This window comes from Falco peregrinus, chromosome 2 (assembly GCF_023634155.1).
Source record: "Falco peregrinus isolate bFalPer1 chromosome 2, bFalPer1.pri, whole genome shotgun sequence".
Lineage (NCBI taxonomy): Eukaryota > Metazoa > Chordata > Aves > Falconiformes > Falconidae > Falco > Falco peregrinus.
The window spans coordinates 34,889,176-34,912,492 of NC_073722.1; the positions used below are offsets into that span (position 1 = coordinate 34,889,176).

The window sequence follows — 23,317 nt, forward strand, 5'->3', positions numbered from 1 at the left end:
CCCCGCCCGCCGCCGGCCGGTCCCTCAGCCTGCCGGGCAGCGCCTCCGCCCGAAGCGGCAAGGAGGCGCGGCGGGGCGAGCAGAGCCACCCTCTCCCGCCCGGGCCTCGCCGGCTTCCAGCCCTCCAGCCTGGGAAAGCACCGGCTCCGCAGCGTCGGTTACACAGCCGCCTTTAACACACCCACCCGCGGGCCTGGGTCCCCACCCTCTCCAGAAAACATCACCCCATGGCGTGTTAAATCTGTTTGACGTTCGAACTGATTCAGGGCCACATGTCCCTGCCTGGAGCCTGACAGCCGCACACCAGGAAAGGGGGGAAAGCAGCAGGGTGACAAATGATGGGAGATAGTGGCAGGTTCCCCCTCAAAAACCCACCAAACGCCGAATTCCCTTCATTAGTTTTTGTAAAACAGTTACAGATACACTCTTGCTGGCCCTTGTTGAAGACGCACTATGTAACATAGTGCTGAAGCCATGCTAATCGTACTAATTGCAACAGCTGAGAGAGTCTGATGGCACATCATTTCTACCCTGATACCAACAGCCATCTTACTTTTTCTAAGGAAAAATTTTAAAATGGTATTTTTATAAACAACATTGCCGAGTTACCTTTCACGTCACCTACAATTCATGCAAACCCGAGGCACAGCTGTGATCTCCATCTACCGTCAATACTCTGTCAATCAACACACACACCCAAGTAAGATTTATTGTCTGCAATAATTATACTTACTTTACATATAAAATAGAAGCTCAGATGTTTTCCATCATCATGTTTTGGTACTAAGTATCTTAATAGTTGAAACAGAATATTTTTTATTTTAAATTGCATAATATGAGGTGACAAACCTCAAAGGTGAAATATTCTTACCCAAGTAATGACTTATAAAATGCATTTGGTAGTTCATTGCCATAGTGAAAATATGCTTGGGGCATTCATTTACAGATAGTACTTTAAGATTTTTTTTTCTTAAGGCAGAGTGGGTGATTTTAGAGTAAGTGTTTAATTTGGTATTGTGACTTTCTTGACTTAATCGAGCTGCAAACTCTACTAGTGTTCTTGTAGGCTGCCCTGCCATGCCTTTTCGAAGATAGGGCACCTCATCTTTATTCGACATCACACCAGCTATATCTAAATGAGCCCAGTGAGAGGCATTCACAAATTCCTTCAGGAATGCAGCAGCTGTGCATGCTCCTCCAGCTCTGTGGGAAGCAGAAAAATTGTATTGTTTCTAAAGCAACACCAACAGTGCAAACATTAAATAAATGCACTGAAAGAAAGGGGCACATGAAGGATACTGGCACACCTTACCTGCTATACTTTCCAATGTTACTCAGATCTGCAAGAGGACAGTCTGTTACTTGTTTTGCGTAATGTTCAAAGAGAGGCATTCTCCAAACTCTGTCTCCTGTCAAAATGCTGACCTGAAAAAGAAACAGTGAAAGTTTTGGCTTTTTTTTTTTAACAAAAAACCTACATTTGTAAGCCCCACTATCATGCATATTTTTGTTCAGCTTTGATCAGTATAAAAGTCTTCAGCCCAGTATAATACTATGTATTGGGAAATACACTGCAAAACAAAGCAGTGAATCCTACTTTTTTAGATACTTAAAGTCAAAAGGCAAAATCTAAAGACTGCGCCTTTTTTTTTTTTTCATTTTTTTCCCCCTGACGATACAAACCCTTCCCTGCAGAGACTTCCTTTAGCCATTCCACTTCAGCCACTCATGAGCCTCTCTGAATTTGTCTGTGTTAAGCAAGATCAATTATCTTTTTAACATGAACTAATTACTGTCAGTAGTCCAGAGCTTATGCATATGGAATAAGTTACCAGAACATGCAGATTTGAGATGATGTGCATGCTGTTTGCTGTATATTAAACCTTACTAAAGAGCTATTAATTGTCAAAATTATTTTCAATTAAATACAGTACTAACACCATTCCTAATGCAATAATATAACTTTTAGATTTCCATAAAGTAACACTTTCAGTAACACACAACCTTTCCAGTAATAACTGCTATTACTAAGTTATTACTATGATCTAATAATAATGCAGATGGCCTACCTCATAAAGGTGAGTCCAAAGCCAAGGTGAGTTTGTGAACACTCCAGTCACAGCAGACCCCAATGCAACAGCCATGACACCTACAGACATATACCTTCAAGGCTATACAAAGGCAAAGGTAGACCTGAGCTATTCCTCTGCATCCTGACTCCTCACTTTCCATCTTTAATTCCCATTATCAATAATTTATGAAGTCTGCAAAAAATATGTTAGTACACTTCAATTTTTAGAAGTTTAAACATTGTCAAAACAGGTATATAAACTAGCAGGACAAGAATTCATAAACATTATATTCTGTATTTCGTGAAATGAGATTTTCTGGTTTCAGCTTGATGTTTCTTAGCAATATTTCTAATACAATGCATTCAGCAACAACAGTGTCCTCAAAAAAAAAAAAAGTGTAAATTATATTTTCCATATGGAAACAATAAAAGTGAGTGGACTTTTTCCAGTTTATAGACCTCTACAATTTTCAAGCTGATACTTCCCCTTTTGTGAATTTCACTTGAAAAGGTTTTTGTATGGCATAATTTACTCAAAGTGAAAATCATCTTTATCAAAGTACTAAATTATGCCTAAACCAGAGGGATTATATACGTGTTTATTTTATGCCACAGAACTGCTTCTCTAATATCAACACTCAATCCTCAGTGAGATTAAAAAAAAAAAAAAAGGTAATTTAACAAAGCGATATATCAAAGAGATTTCTACAGGAGCTGTCCTTTTTTACTTGGTGCCCAAGCAACCCAAACACAGAATAATCTGTAGCGGGAGTAAACTCCTCCTCCTGTCATGCCCTTTATATGGGAATACTTTTATACAAGCAAATGATCTTAAAATCAGCTTCCCTTCTGTTTATTGAAACATTTGATCAGTATAAAACATATCAGTGTTTGAACTGGTAAAACAGATGGAACATAATTTAAAGCACTACTAGAGAAAATATAGAAAGCTAATTATTTTGTTTAGCATATTCATTAAGCAACACAGTGGACTCCTGTCGGAACTACTCTTCCATATTTCTTCTCATTTCAGCTAGTGACTTCACCCATGACAGCTTGTTACTGCGGTTCATGAGATGCATACACAAGGCTGCTGGTTTTAAATTTAAAATTATAACCTCATTCATATACAACCGTAGAGATGAAACAATTGAAGCACATTTTATTATGCCTGAAAGTATGCAAACTGCACATAAAATAAAGAGATACTTCAGTCAAACAAACTCTTAGGAAGATGATAATGACTCTATTACCTAGTTTCAGGGAGACCTAAGTTAGCTCACGTAACGGAAGAACTGGTGCTGGCTAGGTCAGAGCTCAGGCAGTCCAGAAGCCATTCACAAAGAAACTACTTTGGCTCCAGCACGGCCATTGCCATATGGACTTGGTAGGATACTTCCACAACCATGCCAGCATCTCTGCATCACTTAGCCCTGGGAGTTGGGAGGGCTTAGCTCAGAAATGGAAGCACTGGGAAGATCTGCAGAAACATCTGCAGGAAGTCTCTGTAGGTTTTCCTGCTCTTTTAGGTTCCAGCTCAGCTGGGCTGGCCCAACTTCGTTGACACTGCTGTACCCTGCATGCAATACCCTCCCTTGTCCTATAGACACAGTGCAGCTGTACAAGTTATTAGAGCATAAACTGTGCTACCTGTTGTCCCGCAACATGTAAAATCATCTCAGCCAGTATTCAGGTTGGCTTTCGAAACAAAGTGCAACTAATCCACAGCCCAATTAATGACAGCAACAAAGAACTGACTTGCAAAGTGAGCTAGGGGGGAGACTGCTTACCTGTTAACGTTGCAGCATTCACAGTAGCCCTTGCATTAAAATTGTGGGCATAACAGAGAGCATCAGCTAACAGCAGTCTTCTTTCTGCATCTGTGTTATCTACCTTCAGGTGCAAAACCAGTAAAAACAGATTAACTACTCAAAATATCCCTTTCACTGACTAATTTCTTACTTACTATTTTAAATAGCTGTCAGGTTGTAAATGCATTGCCACAGGCCCTAGGAACTTCAAGTAATCAAAATTTACTCAAACTACAAAAAAAAAAAAGGAAAAAAAGAAAAAAAGAAAGATACTGATATACAGTTACATTTATAAAATAAAATTTGTAACTGAGGTCAAGTCATCTTTCACCACTGCAACCTCCTCTGTATGCTGGGCCTCTGCACTGCTGACTCCTCAGAAGAGCCTGGAGGCTGGAGATGTGCCCCAGTGGAGCTCCAAATCTCCCAATTGGAGATTGTTACCCCAATGGAGTAACCATGCCCAGAGGGCCGGTTACCATTCCCAGCAAAGCCCCGGGAATCTCAGGGGTGGGTACTGAGCAAGCACAGTGATCTGGCAAATGGAAACTGCAAAGAAGGAGAAAGTTGTCTTACCAATGTCTACAAATATATTAAGGGCAAGTGTCAAGAGGATGGGGCCAGGCTCTTTTCAGCAGGCCCAGTGACAGGACAAGGGGCAACGGGCACAAACTGCAATGCAGATGGTGCCACCTGAATGTGAGGAGAAACTTCTTTGAGGGTGACAGAGCACTGGAACTGGCAGCCCAGAGAGGTTGTGGGGTCTCCTCCTCTGGAGACATTCAAAACCTGCCTGGATGGAATTCTGTGCAACCTGCTCTAGGAGAACCTGCTTTAGGGGGGGGATTGGACTAGATGATCCCCAGAAATCCCTTCCAACTCTGACCATTCTGTGATTCTGTGCCACAAAGAAGCACAGACGCAAGCCTGGAAATGGTTCTTTGTTGTACTGCTTTCTCTTTGGACCTTGAAACTTATTTCCTAAAAAAAAAATATAATAAAAAAAAAATCAATAGCCTCTTTGCTGCTTTCCCCATTCAGGGAAAGCTCAGGATAAATTCTGCAAGATTAATTGCATGATGTGCTCTGAGCTACTGGCACCGTGTTGCTAATTTCTTCCTGGTGGGGGGATGTGTGCCCAGTCTTTTCCCTCAAAGCAGAGGGTGACTGAACTCAGTTTTGGGAGAAGAACCTCAAGGAACTAGAAGGCTCCGCAAGTCAAAGGTGGCAGAACCACAGAAATCCAGACAGACTGAAATATTATGCCATCTACTTCTGCACAAAATCAGTCATCTACAGCACAGTGACTTTCAGTACCATTTAATCTATTATATGAATATGGAACAGTTTGGATTAAATATTAAATATGTATTTTGGATACTGATTTGGAAAGCTCCTTTGAACCAACAGCCCCTATGACTCAGACCTGATCGTACAGAGCAGCTTGGCAGTGTAAAGCCCTTGGTTACGTCAGCAGGAAACTAATACTCTTATGTCTTACTCCAGATAGCGGGGAAGTGTCCTGAAGGGTCTGCTGGAAGCAATTAGTAAGCTACTCATTCTGACTGAGGATCTGTGTTTATAAGCATTGTAACCACCACTTGTGCTAAAACAAAGGCTGTCTAGCATGTTCAGTAAATGCTCATACTTTTCAGCTTTTCCTAGCAATTTATAAAACATGTCTAATCTCTTCAATCTATATTTATATTTGAAAGAATCTTATGATAGGAATTTCTAATTAATAACATGCTTATATATATATATATTTAAACTGCATTTGCACTGCTTATCTTTTTAAAGGGTCTTTTCAAACATGTATTCTGACTGCAGCCTTATAACTTGATTGATTAAACCAATTAACTACAAGTATTCAAAATCCAGGTTTCACATACATACCTGTATTGGTTTTCCATTCTTGGCTCTAACTACATCCCCAGGCTCGTTTGCCTTGCTGCTGGGCATATTTTCACAGAGGGATGCCAAACCTGAGAAAGAAAAAGTGCAGTATTAGTTTCTTTCTCAGAGAAGGTGTAGAACCAATACTTAGAGAAAAACCAAACACCTCCCTAAGAAAACAGTACTATTCTCATCTTGAATTTATGCTGAAAATCCAACACAGTCACTGAAAGATACATGGTCCAATTTTTAATCAGGAAAATTCCTCTGCATGTTGTACCGCCACATACTCCCACCTACACCATTTTAGGCTTTTACCATTTACCACTGCGATTTAATTCTACTTTATGCCCAGACAACTGAGATAAGAGGAGCAATAAATATTATCCTTATGTCTTCCATATAAGAATAATTAGTCACACGTAAAGGGATTTCTTTCTTTCTGAAGATAAAAACTTCTCAAATTAACACCCTGAGCCAGTCAAGCTCATGCTCATTGTAAATAAACATTGTTTAATGTCAAGAGGGGTCCAAGGACTTGCCATAGGACTCCAACCATAACAAGAGCAAATAGAGATGAGCCAAAAAACCAAGAGGGTCAGTTTTAAAAACTCTTAACTATGAATGGGATAATAGGATGAAAGGCACTCACCATTCCTAGGAAAAGCCTGCTCCTGGCACAAGGAATAAATGAATTGTGGACAACGTTTTTTCAGTGGAATTACGCACACAGACTTGCTCCTCAGGTTCTGCCCTTCCCATCCTCTACTTTTAAGGTAAGCTGTGGTGCGGCGGTGTGCTTTGCTGCCCTCTACTGGCTGAAGCGTAGAAGTGACATAGAAGTTCTCAAACTTATCCTAGAAAAGCTCAAACACAAGAAGGAAGTTTATGGGATGTGGGAGAAGGGACAGGCCGCTAGGGAGGAATGTAGGAACATTATCAGAATATGCAGGGAGGTGACAAAGAAGGCTAAGGTCCATTTGGATTTAAATCTGACAAGGGATGTCAAGGACAAGAATGGCTTCTTCCGACATAGGTAGCAAAAGGATGACTAGGGAAAAAGTGGGCCTGCTGCTGAATAAGGTGGGTGCCCTGGTGATGAAGGATACAGAGAAAGCAGAGTTACTGAACGCCTTCTTTGCTTCAGTCTTCACTGCCCAGGCCACCCCTCGGGTTTCCCAGACCCTGAAGGCAAGAGAGAAAGTGTGGAGAAAGAAAAACTTTCCCTTGGTTGAGGAGCATTACATTATAGATCATTTTAGCCAACTTGACACCCAAAAATCTACAGGCCCCGATGGGATGCACCCCCGGGTGCTGAGGGAGCTGGCAGATGTTACTACGAAGCCACTCTCCATCATCTTTGAAAGGTCATGGAGAACAGAAGAGGTGCCTGAGGACTGGAGGAAAGCTGATGTCACTCCAGTCTGTTACAAGGGCAAGAAGGAAGACCCAGGAAAATACAGACTGGTCAGCCTCACCTCCATCCCTGGACAGGTGATGGAACAGCTCATCCTGGATGCCAGCCTCTAAGTGTGGAAGAAAAGAAGGTTATCAGGAGTAGTCAACATGTATTCACCAAGGGGAAATCATGCCCGACCAACCTAATAGCTTTCTATGATGCAATGACTGATTGGGTAGAGGACGGGGTAGCAGTGGATGTTGTCTACCTTGACTTCAGCAATGCTTTTGACACTGTCTCCCACAACACCCTCACAGGGAAGCTCAGGCAGCGTGGGTTAGATGGGTGGACAGTGAGGTGGATTGAGAACTGGCTGAATGGCAGAGCTCAGAGGGTTGTGGTCGACAGTGCAGAGTCCAGCTGGAGGCCTGTAGCTCGAGCAGTGTTCCTCAGGGTCAGTACTGGGTCCCGTCCTGTTCAACTTATCCATCGGTGACCTGGATGAAGGGACAGAGTGTGCCCTCAGCAAGCTTACTGATGACACCAAACTGGGAGGAGTGGCTGACACACCAGGAGGCTGCACTGCCATTCAGTGAGACCTGGACAGGCCAGAAAGTGTGTTCTGCTGCCCTGCTTTGCCAAAGTCAGGGTCAGGATACGCAGTGGGAAAATAGATTTCCAGGCCCCCTTAGCTTAATGTGCATGTACCATCTGGGTCTAGAAACTTCTGTCGCAAATTTAGGTAAAAGAAAATAAAATAACACTATACAATTTGTATTACTGATGGTGCAGTTGGGTGCACAGGACGAATTTCTTTAACACCGTCAGGTGAGACTGTAGTTATAAATTGCATCTTAGCTACAACATGTTGAATCAAATGTATAAAACATGGAATGATACATGGTAAAAACATCAGCATGGCAAGACCATGTAACAAATAAAATAGGATTCGCTTAACCCATGGACGACCAGGGAACCAGGAGAACATGTCAATATCCCAGCCTTTCCACATCTGGACAGGAACATGGGCCAGCTTTTGTATTCCTGCAGTAATCTGTTCAATAATTTTGCTGCCATCATCAATTTTTAAGCAGCAATTAGAATAATTTAGTTTACCACAAACACCTCCTTCTTTGGCTAGCAGGTAATTGAGAACCATGCCATGCTGCAGTATTGCTGTTCAGCATTTGTGTAGCCTGATCTGCCAATAGGTCAAGGGCATGTGCTGTCTCATTAGTAATGATCTCCAGGACAGCTTGCAACCAAATAATGCAATTTGGATTATAGATAGGTTCTTTAGCACCGCTGAGCCACTCACTGGGGTTCCAGGTGGCAGGTCCATAATGTTTTGGGATACGTTGAGGGGTCCACTTCTCTTGGCCCAGGTTTTATTGCTACCACCTGTTATAGAAGTGTCAATGGACCACCGATATCGATTAAGGTCATCATATATCATAACTCCCAAACTGTCTCCATTTTCCCCTGGTAGCAGGAAATAGAAGAGGCGTATATAACCCACATAACATGTTCCACTCCAATTATTTGGTAAATTTCGATAAGCACGATGACCACAAATCCAATAATGACCTTTTAGGGCCCAAGTTCCATTTATAAATGGTCCATCCCCTTTGTGCCTTCAAATTGGAATTACAAGGATTTTCAAAATAAGTGGTGTTTTTTAAGTCCAAAGGGTGCTTAATTTGATTATTTGCCTTTTTCCCTTTAATCCAAAGATCACATTTCCATGCTTCTACTGGACTACTATAGTTACACTTAATGGTTACTGTTTGGTTAGTTATGCCACTGATGGCACAAGTCAAAGGGTCAGATTCCCTCAATACCTTAGCTCCAGTATAGATTGCTACTAGACCAAAAGTTAATAAATAGGTTTTTTATGTCCAGTTTCATTGACCCATGCCCAACTTAGCCTGCGAGGGATAAGTTTTTCATTGGTGGTGTTGTTATACAAACACCATAACATGTCACCCTAAGCATGAAGAGAGTGGTTATAAGTTGAACAATTAATAGGTCAACAGTCTGGAATAATACAATTATTTCCATATTTAAATGTCCAATTAGACACAGTGACCCACAAAAACTCCATTGCTGCTGTTCCGATTCAAACAGTATTCTCCTTTTTCTGGAACTTGGATTTTCCATGGGTTTATCTCTTCATTCCAATAGAATGAGTTATTACCAACGGTTATGTCACTCAAATTACTCACGAGCCATTTTGGGGATAGTGGTTTTGGTGTCCATGGCCAGTCTTTAAATCCTAAAGGACTCCCACATATCCAACAATTAGTCAGATTAAAAGCATCAGCCACCTGCTGGCCTAAAGCTGTAAATCCATCTTGCCACCCTCTGAGAGTGAGGGAGGCACAGGAGCTTCCCTGGATATTAAACATGGTGACAATGGTCGACCAAAACAATGTCTGCAGTGGTATGCCGAACATCCTAAAAATATTAATAAGGCGAATACTGATGAAGCCACACAGACAATCAGCAGCTTCATATGGCTGTTTCTTTTTTTCAGGCAGGCTCCAGAGTCCTCACCTGGAAAAGGAAAACCAGACTCGGTTCCTTCAAAGGAACCAGAAGTAAATTGTTATTAGAAGGGTGGAGTAATCCACCTGGTGTTGATTTTATTCTTTTCCATGAGCATCTTTGCCTTTCCAAGCATATTTATTAAGAGTTTCAGCGAGCATGAGAGGAACAGCTGCAATGGCTGGCATTTCTACTCACACAGGCTGTCCAGGACAAAAAACTTGCTCTCCGGGAGTACTGAGAGTCTGAGACTTTGGGGTCAAAGTCGGGGGTTTAGGACAAAAGGCATTCAGTCGGGGACATCCATTTATTCCCCAGCGATCATTAACTCGGGGAACTGCATCCCAAAGGCATTTCACCCGATGTGGCTTGTGAGGTTTCAGAAATCGTTTTAAGAGTCCATTAGTCCCTTCTACTATCCCGTTAGCTTGGGGGTAATATGAGGTGTGGAATACCCACTTGATTCCCTCTTCCCTCGCCCGCTCCTGCACTTTGGCAGCAGTAAAATGTCTGCCATTGTCTGACTGAATGGAATCAGGTTTTGGGAGGAAACTAAGCTAAATTTTCAGGGCTCACACTGTATTTTCCCCAGTCGCTCGTGGAAACGCTTCAGTTTCAACTAGGCTAGAAATCACTTCCACGCCTGCTAATGCGTACTGCTTCCCTTCTGGCTTTGTAATCTATCTGCCAAGTTTCCCAGAGAGGCTTTTTATCTCTCAAATGAATGGGGGAATCTTCCATGGGGTGTCGCTCTAGTCCAAGTCTACATTGTTCACAAGCTGAAATACAGGTTTTGCTAGATTCCCGAGTGACAGGCCAGCCTCTGGCATGTGCCTCTTTGTATAAATCATTAGACCCTGAGTGGCCACGCTTAACGTGTAACCATTCCAAAAGTCTGTCCCAGTTTTCCCCGGTTTGATTTTCCTGCTGCAAAGGAACAATTCTGGCCAGTTCATCTGCCCTATTATTCCATTCACCTGCCAGTGCCCCTTTCCTGATGAGACGGTACCCACGCTACCGCAAAATCCCCATGTTTGGCAATATCTAAGATTTTTTGCCACTTCTCCTTTTGCCACACTGGCACTCGGTTTACTTCCCAGTTATTCTGTTCCCAAAAAGGGAGCCATTCCGTGCATCCTTTGAACACTGCAAACGAGTCAGTGTAAATGTACACCGGAGTCTTAGCCCCTTCTTAGCTATTAAACACACTCCACACTGCCCCTAACTCTCCCACTTGGGCACTGCCCTCAACCTCGGTAATGATTTCCCTGTTACCATCTACATTAATAGCTGCAGCTCGGTATCTCCATTGTTTACCCTCTCTCTTAGCAGAGGCATCTGTAATCCACACATTCTGCAACTCCTCCGATTTTTACCACAGAAGGGGGAGAGGTATCCCCCTCCAGGGAATTTGTTACTTCCTCTTGGATATTTAACTGTTCAGGGGTGCCTTCAGTGACAGTAAAGGCACTACAATAATGTTCAATCTTAGCATACCATTTTCTCACAGTATCTCTTTGGGCCACCCTGTCGTGGCGGGAGAAGGTGGTGGTGGTGGTGGGAGTTCCTGCTAACACAGGTTTAATTACCTTAAAAGGTAGCCTTAAAATTAGAGGCTGTTGGCATATGGTTTGCTCTGCTTCTCTGAGAGCAACACTCACTACAAACAATCCTTTTTCCCAATTAGAGTATGGTTTCTCAGCATCCTTAAAGCTCCTGGAGTAAAATCCGATCGGGCGGGTAGGACCTTCTGGTCCTTTTGGCCAAAAATGAATTGACAATCCTGAGTGTGCAAACCTCCACTCAATCTGGACAGGGCCAGTGGGGTGAATAGGACCCAAAGCCTGGTGGGTGCTTGCTTCAAACACCAAAAGCTGTTAAAAAAAAAAAAAAAAAAAAAAAAAAAAAAAAGCTTCATCATGGGCTGGAGCCCATTCCAAGCTGCTCCTTTTTGCAGCAGGTCATAGAAGGGCCATGCAATTATTGCAAAATCTGGGATGTGTTTTCTTCAAAAGGCCAATAAGCCTAAGGCATGCTGCAGCTCCTTTTTATTTTCTGGAATTCTTACCTGCTCTAGGGTTCAGGGTGTGTCCTGAGAAATACAGGCTGAACCTCCTCTCCACCATATCCCTAAAAATTTCACTTCATTTGCAGCAGTTTATATCTTTTCCTCTGGTATCTGGAGTCCCAGAGACTCTAAGTGCTGTATAATCATTCCCTGTGTCACCTGTACTGGAATAATTTGATGCCCTCCTATCAAAACATCATCGATGTATTGAGAAACTCTAACTCCCGGTTCTGGGAGAATTTAGGTTAATTCTTGTGCCAAAGCATGGTGTGCTAGGGTGGGAGAACGTTTATATCCCTGAGGGAGTCGAGTAAAGGTATACTGTTATCCCTCCCATGTGAAAGCAAAACGATCACGGTCCTCCTCCTGCAGGGGAACCATGACAAACGTCTTTCACATCAATTGTGGCCATCACCGGATGAGCCTGTTCCTGAATGAGTGAGATTAGCTCAGCTAAATTAGGCACTGCTGCTGTCAAGGGACCACTGTTTGCATTAAATCGACGATAATCTCCACTTTCCATTTGATTTACGAACTGGGGAATTGTATGGGGAGTGAGTGAATGTTAAAAAGCCCTGTTGTTTAAGATCCTCAATGACAGGAGCTATCCCCTCCCGGTCCCCTAATGGCAAGGGACAGGGTTTCACATTAGTCATCCTGGAAAGGGGGAGGGTCGGTGCTGCTTGCAACAGGCGCACTTCTGCCCAGGACGTTTCAGCTAATTCTCTGACCTGAGGAATGCCAAAGGACCATGAATTCCCCTGGGTATCATACTGACGTACGGAATTAGACTCTATAACTCGAAAGTTATAAAGTAGGTATGTTTATTGCGCGCAGATGCACGGGGGATCGCTCCTCCACAAGCGTGCATGCCCAAAGTGACGAACCATCTCACATTTATACAATAAAACAAATGAATATTCAATTAACGCCTATACATATTCGTTACCTAAACCGGCTTACTCTCGCTTCGTATGTTAATTAGCTTATCAGTCCTTTGCCTGGAATGTGGTGGTCTTGCAGGTTTGTAGGTGATTCATGTTCTTGTGACCACCCGATCTTCTCCAGCAAGGAGACTTAGCACTCCCTCCCTCTAGATAGCATTGGAATATCTCTCATCCTTTTCTTATTCTTTTTTAAATAGCCCCTTTGTTAGAGGAAGAAGGGCAGGCGTCTCCTCAAAACTGTAGTTGTCTCCTCAAAGCTGTGTGCCTATGTGACCAGACACCGCACCCATGACTAGTCACCATACCCACATTCCGGGCAGACATATACAATCACAATCGATGTCCATTGTCCCCATTTCACACTATTTCTCCATATCAATACCACTGTCTGCTCTTCAATATTTCTATGCCCGAAAGATTTGTCGGAAAAGAGTCTATTGCAACCTTGGTGTTAACTGGTTCTTCCTCCCCAGGCAACCATAATGTTACCAAGGCCACAGATACTGATTGTGTTTTCCCTACAGCATTTAAGACAATTAGGTTTTTAGACAAAGTCAAAATTCCACATTGCTCCGCCTCACTCTGCATCAGTGCAGTGACTTGTGCTCCTGTGTCAATTAAAAAGGTTACTGTTTTTATCTGTGTTCCTACAGCCACTGGAATCATTTAATCTCCTCTCAAATTTAAGGTGAGTTGCCTAATAAACATCCACCCTCCGTTCCCACCCCCACTTTCGGGGGATGGAGGATCTAGTTTCCCGTTGCCCTCTTTACTTCATCAGCTTTTTCCCCGATGCCTATTGATGGTGAGGCACTAGGGGTTGGCTCAAAACTAACTTTGTGCCCTGACCATGTCTGCACAAGTTGCTCCAATTTCTGGGTCGGAAGCCCATCCGTTAGATCCCGAGGAATACCTCTCTGGAGCCCCAACTGCCACCATTCCTGTCCGCTTAGGGGTCTCCCTCCCCCAGGATCAGTAAATCAGACCGATTTAGAATTCTGACTTCCCTGAGGCTGTGCTAACCATCCCTCAGCTTTTCCCACAGTTCATATGGCTCTTGTTTCGGGTCTTTGCCAGGATCCACCAATGGGACCGTATTTTCTCCCAAAGTTAATTAGCTCTTGGGCAACTTCCCACCATGTAACTCTGTCTGATATGGGGTATTTTGTATCTTCCCTTGAAGCTGGATCCCAATGGGTTTTAAAGAATCAGGAAGTCCTCGAATTAGAGGAGTCATCCGTACTGGGTCCACAGGCACCACCATGGGAGAGCCCTGGCGAGATTCAAGCCTTCTGTCATACATCATCTGCAGACAAGCTGCCTTTTGTACACTTTCTACCAGCTGATCCATCGTACCGTGATGGCTGGGGGGGTCTTCCCTCTCCAAAGGGTTCAGTCCCCCAGCCCAATCCGCTGCCCTCTGTGTTAATGACCTTGGAGCTTGATGATTGCCAGTAGTTAAAAACACACCTGGACCCCAGTACCCTTCTGCTTCCTTCTCTGACAACAAAATCCTGTCTCCTCCTGACAAGGACACTTTCCAAACATTCTGTTTCGGATTCCTTTGGAGTCCTTGCTAACTCAGTCGCTGTAAACGGAACCTCTTTAGTAACAATTTGGTGACAATTTGGGGACAAATGTTGTCTGTTCATATAAATACTCGGTCTTAACTAGGGGATACGTGTGAGGAGGGTTTTCTGCTGCCTTTTTTGCTCTATGTAAATCCCCCTGGGGATATACTTGTCTAATCCCTTTCTCTGTTAACTTCGACTCCACCTCCCCAAATAAGTCACTTTTATTTCCACAATTCTTCTCTTAATGTGTCTTTTAACAAAGCATTCTGGTTTCTCTCCTGCTCTAATAGCTGTTTTGTCTCCTCTAACTGCTCTCTCAGTGTTTCAATCGCCATCCTCAAGGAATCTATCACAGCATCATTTTGACACAATCTTTGCCTCCTACCTTCCATGGCTGCTGCCAAACTTGCTCCTAAAACTGCACAAATTACGGATTTTCCCTTCCCAGGCCTAACTTTAGCCTCCTTCTGCAATATCATGATCCTATCCACTATACTCTGCGGTTGGAACCAGTGATTTTTTGCCCATTCTCACCCTTGGGGAGCTGGGTGAACATGATAGGTTCCCAAAAATTCATCCAGTTTGTATAAATCTCTGCCCCATGCTTCAGTGGAGGAAACATCACAAACATCTCTAGAAGTGTGGGCACCCATTTCACTAAAGAGAGGTTATTCGTCCTGAGAGGGCCTTACTGTAAATTCTCTACTACTACCCATCCCCTTCACTCTCAGGAGGTCACACCTTTAAACTTCTTTAGAGACTCATCTCTTGTTCAGTTGTATCGCTTCGTCCTTCTCCGGCTGTTTTCCCTGTGGACAAACAGAACCGCGGATCTGGACTCTGCACTCACTTCATACCAAGGTATGTCTCAGGCACACACACACACACAAGAGTCTCTCATAAAGAACCTGGAACTTTCTGTTTCACCGAGAATCCTCCGTGATGCCAATTAAAATGTCACATGCTGGTCTGAGACCAGAGCGTGGTTCTGTTTGTATTCTCAGGAACAGAATTAAGACTCAAAACAGAGTCAACAACCAAGGAACTTTATTTCCCCAACAATAAATCTGCGAATGCAAAGGGAGAGAGAGGGCGAGAGATAAATAGAGAAGAGAAGGAAAGAAAGAAGGAAAGAAAAGGAAAGAGTTCAAAGCAATAGCTACCACCCCGGAGCTGCGGCATCCCGACAGTCCGATTCATTTCCAAGTCCGGTGGGGAAATGTTCCATTCCATGTTAGTTGGTTCCATTTTTTCAGAGTTGTTACAAGCTCTTTCTGCTCAAGCACACCCTCCACCCGGCAATGATGCATGTGCCCAACATTCCTCAGGGGCCTCCGGGCACCTTGACCCCCCTGACCCCAAGTCTGGGCACATGCACAGGGGTTTGGTGAAGTTTTGCAGGATCAGCCTCCCCCGTTGCTCCATGGAGTCAGTCTCCTAAATCTCTGTGGTGGCAGTGGTATTATCTTTCTGCCTTATATAGTTAGACCATTCACTGTGGCGATGGCATGAGTTTCCTGCCATAGCAACGTTGAGACAACACATCTGCTGTGGCAATGGTGGGTCTCATGGGCACAGTCTCTTACACTGTGTCAGTGTGTGTCTGTGTGTCTCTGTATGTGCTTCTATGTCTATGTGTCTGTGTGTGCCTGTGTGTGCCTGTATGTGTCTGTGTGTGCGCGTCTGTATGTGTCTGTGTGTGCCTGTGTGTGTCTCTCTGTGTCTGTGTGTGTGTATGTATATCTGTGTGTGTGTGTTTGTGTCTCTGTGTATGTCTCTGTGTTTGTGTGTGTGTCTCTGTGTCTGTGTGTGAGAATTCCATGTAATTCACTTTTCTTTCCAACTTCTGACTTGCCCCCAGCCCCTGCTCAGTGCCTCTCAAACCCTTCAGGTTTCATTAAATAAAATAGGATATCATATTTCTTGTAGGTGCTTTCATGCAGGTATGATTTCTTAATGCTTGTGTACTCGTCTCTGGATGTTGAATCAGTGGTTTTCAGGAAAGCAACATAGTGGATGTAACTGGAACGGGACCAAGTGTAGAGGCATGAAGCTGGGTTAATTAGCATTGATAATATACACAGCTGTGGGCTGGCTTCAGGGGCGGTGGGTTGGCCGATGTAGATAAGGTGCAGCTGTGGCTGGTTCTGTTAAATGGTTGAGAGCCAATGAAGAGGGAGCAGCCGAGGAAGAAGCAAGGGGAGAGACAGTGGGTCCTGGATGAAGTGAGTTGAGGAGAAGGTGGTGGAGGGACTGGTATGAAGAGTGTGTTGGCATGAGATGGTAAAAGACCTTGTTGCAGCTTGGTAGTGGGGAAAGTGCTGCAACAACCAAGTTCCAGAACTGATATATTGTTTTCAAATTTGGAAAATGATAGCATCTACATAAAATAGATTACTGTAACTATTTTTATAGAAGCAATGCATTTAGAAACCTGTTCCTTTTAGAGAACTTAATAGTAGTAAGATCCAGGGGCAGTGAATCTTGCCATTAATTATATCAAGCAAAAGTTTTGTCACTGTTTTCAGTGGGGGAAAGATTTTGCTTGGACACACTTGAAACAGAGAGACTAGGTTAGTTTTGAAGCCACTGTCACTATTAGAATTTAATGGAATGTCAAACCTACTGTTAGGAAAGTACAGTGGAACTACTGTGGTAGATAAATGCATTGTAACCTTTTGACTTAAAAGGTGTTGGAAACAACTGTCCATTTTTGAGCTCTAATTAATGAACTCTGCTTTGGACAACTGCTGTAGTGGCTCAGATTTATAATGATCTAGACAAAGATGTCTGGTGGTATCACTGTTTTGATCTGTCATGTAATTTTTTATCTCCTAACCAAAGTGGATGAAGGGAAAGGCAAAATTTGTTCACAACTTGTTTGACACAAGCTATTTACTGTATATGTGTGTTTAATTTCTTACCTCTTGAATGCTTTGAGTTGTGTATTAAGCATATCCTAGCTTGGTGTATGGCAAACCTAGAGGAATTGCTAATTGGTTGATTTTGAGCATTATATAGCTATATCAATTTCCTTTGTATAGTCATCGTAAGTTCTTATTTTTTTTAGGTGCAGTGCTAAACTACTGAAGAATGTGATTCTAAATTATCTAAGTAAAAGGCAAGAGAGAAATACATGATGACAGTTCAGACTGACACGTTAATCGTCAATGTTAAAAATAATCTTCTAACTTCTCGCTATATCTCCGAAAAAATCTGAAACCTTCAAAAGCATAGGAAGCCTGGCTTCCTTCTTTTATGTAAAAAATTTTGCAAGAGAAGAAAGAACATGTCTGCTTCTAGGCCTCTATGGTTTTACAGTGAAATGTTGTTTCATCTGAAATGTTTTATTTCAGTGAGCAAACAAAAATCAATTGGGTATCCTCTCTCTCCCTAACCATACCTGCAAACTCAGTCATATTCATTCATTGGTACAAGCGGAAATGACAGTTCATGTCTTACTGAGGATAGACCAAGTTTTAAAAATACTTTGAGATACTAATTAAAATTAATTGCCATAAGATCTTGCTTAGGTCATGGATGTAATATTATGCCAAGAAAGTGAATTTCCTTCAGTCTGCATGTGATTCTTCATTCATGAAACATGAGTTTTCATTTCATTCCTTTTGAGCTGCTTAAGTCTGTTGCACTTTATAACTTCAGCATCTATATGTATTTCAGTTTTGACTAATCATTTCTAATACTTAAAGCTTCAAGTAAACTTATGCTGCCAGTAAGAATGACCAAACTAGAAAATAAAACACAAACTGAATTTGTCCTAATGACTTGGAAAAGAAAACCTCTGATGGATGCGAATTTTTCAAAGTACGCGGCCAGTTTCAATGTCAAATGGTGGGAGTGGAAGGGAAAGAATTGCACTGATAAGCTATTAACTTCCTCTCTTAACTGGAACAAGGAGAAACAATCTTTGTGGGCTTGCCCCTGGGAAAGCTGCAGATGTGATTATCGCAACTGTAGGCCTATCAATATTCATCCTAGTCTAACCCCTTTTGCAAATAAACTGAAGCAAAACTATATGCAATTATTCACACTTAGTCACTTAACAGTGAGTTTTAAAGTTAACGCGCATCTATTATTTCATTTCATTATTTATTTCATTATTTCATTATTTATTAAAATTATCAGTATGCTTATTTCTAATAATAACTACACTAGAAATTCTACTAGCATCAGATGCTGGTGTATATAAATGTTGCAGAGCCAGAGGTTGATAATGTATAACTCCTGTAGTTAAAAACTCTGGTAGTGTTAAGAGTTTGCCTGGGGCCCAGAAAGCTGTTCCATTTGTTTTGCTCTTGGGCTTTCATGTTGTCTTCTGTCAAGGGGGTTAATAGAAGAAGTGATTTTGGGCAGTGTATTCTCATCAGGTGCCTTCCAACTAGATGCCCCATTGTATAAAATGTAAGTCTTTAATCATCTGCAGTAACAAAGGCAAGCATCTGTTTTTTGCTGAAATGCATGAGATTGAACATCTCTGATTGGAAAATAGCCCCTTAAAATAAGAGAGTTTCCTATGGAAACACTGTCTTATTTTTTCACTAGTGGTATTTGTCTTGGAAAATCTTGATAGTTTATTTAGAATATTTAAATAGTACATACCTATTGCTGCCATTTAGTAACAGAAGAACCCCAAAACTAATTTCACGCTAGATAGTATCATACATTTTTGGGGAGCTGATCAGTTTTTGGACAAGTGATTCTAGTTAGTAATTTAATCTGCTGGTAAATGCTAATTCTTCATATTATTTACCATCTTAAATATGTTAGTATAACAATGGAAATCTACTTTTATGAGCAATTAGAAAACGTGTTTCAGATGAAGCATGACAGTGGTTTTCTGTAGCCTATAGTGTATGGATTTGAATTGGCCTGGTATGCTGTAAATACATTGCTAATCCTTACAGCTGGCAGTCTAATAGCTCTGAAGATGTCTTTTATATTCTGTGGCTGGGTCTTGCTCAGATTATTGAAACGTTTAAAAAATCATGATGTGCCTACATTCTGGATTTTATAAGCAAGAAAATGTATTTGTCTAAGTACAAGGAAAGAACCTGAAAGGCTACAATGGGATTTCTTTTTTTTTAATCATCTCTTGCTGATGATTCATAAAATATAATGCAACACTGAAAAAGGGTCACACGCATTTTTTGGGTCTGCTACACTTGTTAAATAATGACATATATGTGCTTGACTTGCCTAAATGAGTAATGTGTTCTTGAACAAATAATTTTACCTTTCATAATATCTAACATTTCATAATCCAGTGTTAGTGGATACTTCGTTACATTCAACAGAAGCCAAATCTAGTACTTACTCTGTACCAGAGGATTTATCAACTCTGAGATCATTATAATGTCCCCTTTGCCACATAACTGAAGCTTAAGCAGCAGGTTAGGGCAACATTCTAATTTTTCCCATTTCACTTGAAGTAGTTAAGGATATTGATTCCTTGTTGACTTCTTTCTTTTTTTTTTTTTTATGTATCTTTCCCTCTTTTACACTTTTTTTCCCCTTGCCTCCCCTTTTTCTTCCACTACTTATTCTGTGCTATTTTTACCTGTAGGTCTGGAAAAAGACAAGCTAAGTGAGTTTTCCTTTCTCATTGCAAACTTTACAGCTTTCAGAATGCTCATCTCCGCTAACAGACTCAAAGCTTTTGCCTTGTTGCTGAGAGACCCCATCTCCTGACCTTACAAGCTCTGCTTGTTGAGGCTGACAATTTCATTCAGTGCTACTGAGAAATGCAGCAAATAGCAGGGCTGGCTTTGTGGATAGAGATGTGCATTTTCAGGATCGGGGGAATCTTGAAGATTAGTGTAAAAGGTACCGACTTTGACTTGGTGTTCGGAGAAGAATCAGTGCATCAGTGAGAGCTGTGGGCTGGTTTTGGAGTTCTTGTTTGTGTATTTGTTTTCTGCTTCTTGGTTTTTTTTTTTTTAAATTTTTTAATAAGCTGCTCATGTTATCTGCATGGCAGGATGCTGTGGTTTTTGGAGCGATGGTACTTGGTCTAGTAAAACACAGGAGAGTGGTAGTATTGCTGACTGCATGATCAACTCAATCTCATTAAAGCTTGTTTATATATTGCATGACATAGAGGTAATTTACATTTGGATTGTAGTATATGCTAGTGATTCCTCCTGTTTGGCACTGCTGAGTAACATAATGTGATGGTTGTCCAATAGGTAGTGTTTCTTTAAGGCCTTCTTTACAATCTTATGATATTCTGTAGCGTAAAAATGAATAATAACAAAATTCATCAGAGCAGCTATTTCAAAGCTGTAAAAAAAAAATCATGGTGAAAACCTGTTGAAACATGGGTCTTTGTTTTTTATGTTCTTTATGAAAGTTCAGAGATCAGAGGTGCTTTTATGCTCTGACCGCTGGTGCAAAGCTGACAGCAAAAGCTACCCCTGCAAACAGAGGACCGTGGCAGATGTTTTCTGCTGTCTGTCCAAGGCCCTATCCTCCATGTGTTCAGTGACCTCAAGGGCGCTGCCCGCGGAGCCCCGCGCTCGGGCACCGCCGGGTTCGGTGTCCTGCAGCGCCGCGAGGACGCGTGGGCGACAGGTTCGTGGCAAGCTCCCCTTTCACAAGGGCTGGCTAAAAGAGCAGCGGTTCTCCAGAGCCACGCGTTACTAATGCAACACCCCTACATTTTCTCAGCAACAATTCCACATTTGAAGCGCTTATACATAAAGACCCATCCCGGGCCGGCCCGGCTGTGCAGCCCGCCCGTGCAGCCCGCCCGCTCCCCGGCGCGGCGCCGCCCCAACCGGAGCGGGTGCGCTGCCGCCCGCCGCTGCTGCCGCCGCCGACCGGGAGGAGGCTCTCGGTCGCGGTTCGTAAACGCTGCTGTAAACGACTTTCCGTCACTTCGGATCTCCTTTCAGTTGTAACTTCGCTGAGAATTCACGAGCAGAACGCAGTTTTTAACTAGAGAGCGTCTGAAAACAGTTTGTCTCCTAACATCCTGCTTGTGCGTTACTATTATTCTGCCTTTCCAGTAGCCTGTGGTAGTTACCTCTGTTCTATTAAACACAAACAAAAAACCCAACCAAAACCCAATGACTACATGATCTGCTTTTAAAGTGAGTGGAAATCCCTTTTCTTTGAGGAGGAGAGTGAAGGCGGGTTGACTGTGGGTCTCCCCACAGGGCGTGCTGAGTGTGCGTGTATCTGCCTCCCTGCAGGTGGAGAACAGGTAGGTTAAGATCTGGTATGTCATGGGGGAGTACAGGGAAGACAGCACGGTTCCTAATCTTAGACAGGAGTTTCTTGAAGTCAAAATTGTCGATCTTGATTGAAGTCACTGTCCCATCACAAAATTAGCCACCTTTGTGTGCTTGATTACAGCTGCTTTGGCTCAGGAGTGAAGTTTGTATTGAACCCTGTGCATATCAAGTCAGTGCTAAGTAAGAGAATGTAATGCAAGGACCGGGAAGGCATGTGGGAGGTAGTACTGTTGGCTGAACTTGTTTTATGAAACTGCACCCTGGAAAAAAAATATATTTCTCTAAGCATCTCTGAAAAGGAAAGGCAATTGCACCCAAGCCTTCTAAAAAGGCCTTTCTGACAGGTCTTCATTAATTGCAACAAGGGGTTGTTATTAAATCACTAACAAAACTGGCTCATACCCTTACGCAGAAACTGGAGAAACTAAATCCAGTCATCTTGGCACTATGTGCATAACCTACCTCGCCTTAGCCGTAGAAAACCAAACAATACTTTTCGGGGGGGGGGGGAGAAGGGAGAACGCTGGGGAGAGGAGAGCAAAAAGAGCATGTCATACCACTTTCACTGCTTATGACTTTTATTCCAGTTTGGCTGCAATACAAGCTTCTAAGGCTCTACCACTGAACACAGCTTAGCCTTAGAGGTAGGGATCTTCATTGGGTTTGTGAGTTATCTTGAAGGTTGTATTCTCTCCATTGCTTGTTTTTACAGGTTGCTCTGTATTAACTTCTGCTTTTCAAGAGGGGAATAAGGTCTGGAGGGATCCATGTAAAATCTGTGTTGTGGAAGGGAGACTCCCTATATAGTTTTCTGCCCTCCTCAAAAGATTTTGCTGGTCTTTATCCAGAATGTGTTTCACAGGGTCTGCAAACTTAAACATGCTAAGGTGCCTGCTGACCTGCAGTACAGCTTGGTTATCCAAATACTCCAAATATTGTGAAATGGGATATTATCTTTCAGTAGACCTTATCAAGGTCTTTATTATGTCCTTGTGTTCAGCTTCCCTTATTTTCCAGCAAGTCTTTGGAGAACCTCAGATTCTCAGTCCCTCTGAAAACCTGAGAGACTGCTGCTCTCCATTGGTCTTCAGGTCAGCACACCCTTATACACAGATACAGGCTTAGGAAGGCTTTACAGTATCTTGCTTGCCCTAAAATGGTAGGGAAATATAAGGAATTTTTATTCTAGTGACTTTAACTGTGGTACAGCATGAGGTTGTGATGCAGGTTGTGATTTGGAAATAAACCTGGGTAAAAATACAACATTTTAAGTGAGGATTGTGTATAATGTTACAACATCATTTTCCACTCAAAGTATTGCTGATTTCAGCTTGTTTTGGAAATGTTGTGTTTTAAGCTGGAGCTTGTAAACTGTAGTCTGGGATCTTGAAGAATAGCTCATATACCTTCACAAGGGAACACAGTGAGAAATTTTTGCCCCTGTCAGTCAGAGACCCTCACACTCTGCTCTTCTAAAGAAAATAATGTGTAATAGTACATAGCATAAAAGTTCTTTCAGTTCTAAAATCCTTTCCTTGTAATAAAGGAGAAACAAATGTGTTACTGAAGTCTTGTCTGGACTTTTTCTAGTTTCACGTGCCATCTCCTTGTACGGTATTCTCTGCTTCTCAAACTAAAATCTTATGAACTGATTTTTCATGCAGATCTGTTTGTGCCACTGCCAGCCAGCATGCACTGAAAGTTGCAACAGGCCAGTACATACTATTTATTTCATAGAAACAGTGCTA

The 23,317-nt window shown here is 42.3% G+C and overlaps 1 protein-coding gene and 1 pseudogene across 1 annotated transcript; both read right to left on the reverse strand.

Moving 5' to 3' along the window:
* Positions 1 to 674: 674 nt before the first annotated feature.
* LOC114012745 (cytosol aminopeptidase-like) lies at positions 675 to 8,633 on the reverse strand. Its single transcript, XM_027789655.2, has 7 exons — positions 8,496 to 8,633; positions 6,431 to 6,635; positions 5,779 to 5,867; positions 3,862 to 3,964; positions 2,070 to 2,149; positions 1,313 to 1,425; positions 675 to 1,203 (listed from the first exon to the last, which is right to left on the reverse strand). Exons 1-7 carry the CDS (start codon positions 8,631 to 8,633, stop codon positions 822 to 824), a joined length of 1,110 nt encoding a protein of 369 aa, XP_027645456.2. The 3' UTR covers positions 675 to 821.
* A 2,416-nt stretch (positions 8,634 to 11,049) lies between these two features.
* On the reverse strand, positions 11,050 to 14,792 carry LOC101913213 (uncharacterized; annotated as a pseudogene).
* Positions 14,793 to 23,317: the final 8,525 nt, after the last annotated feature.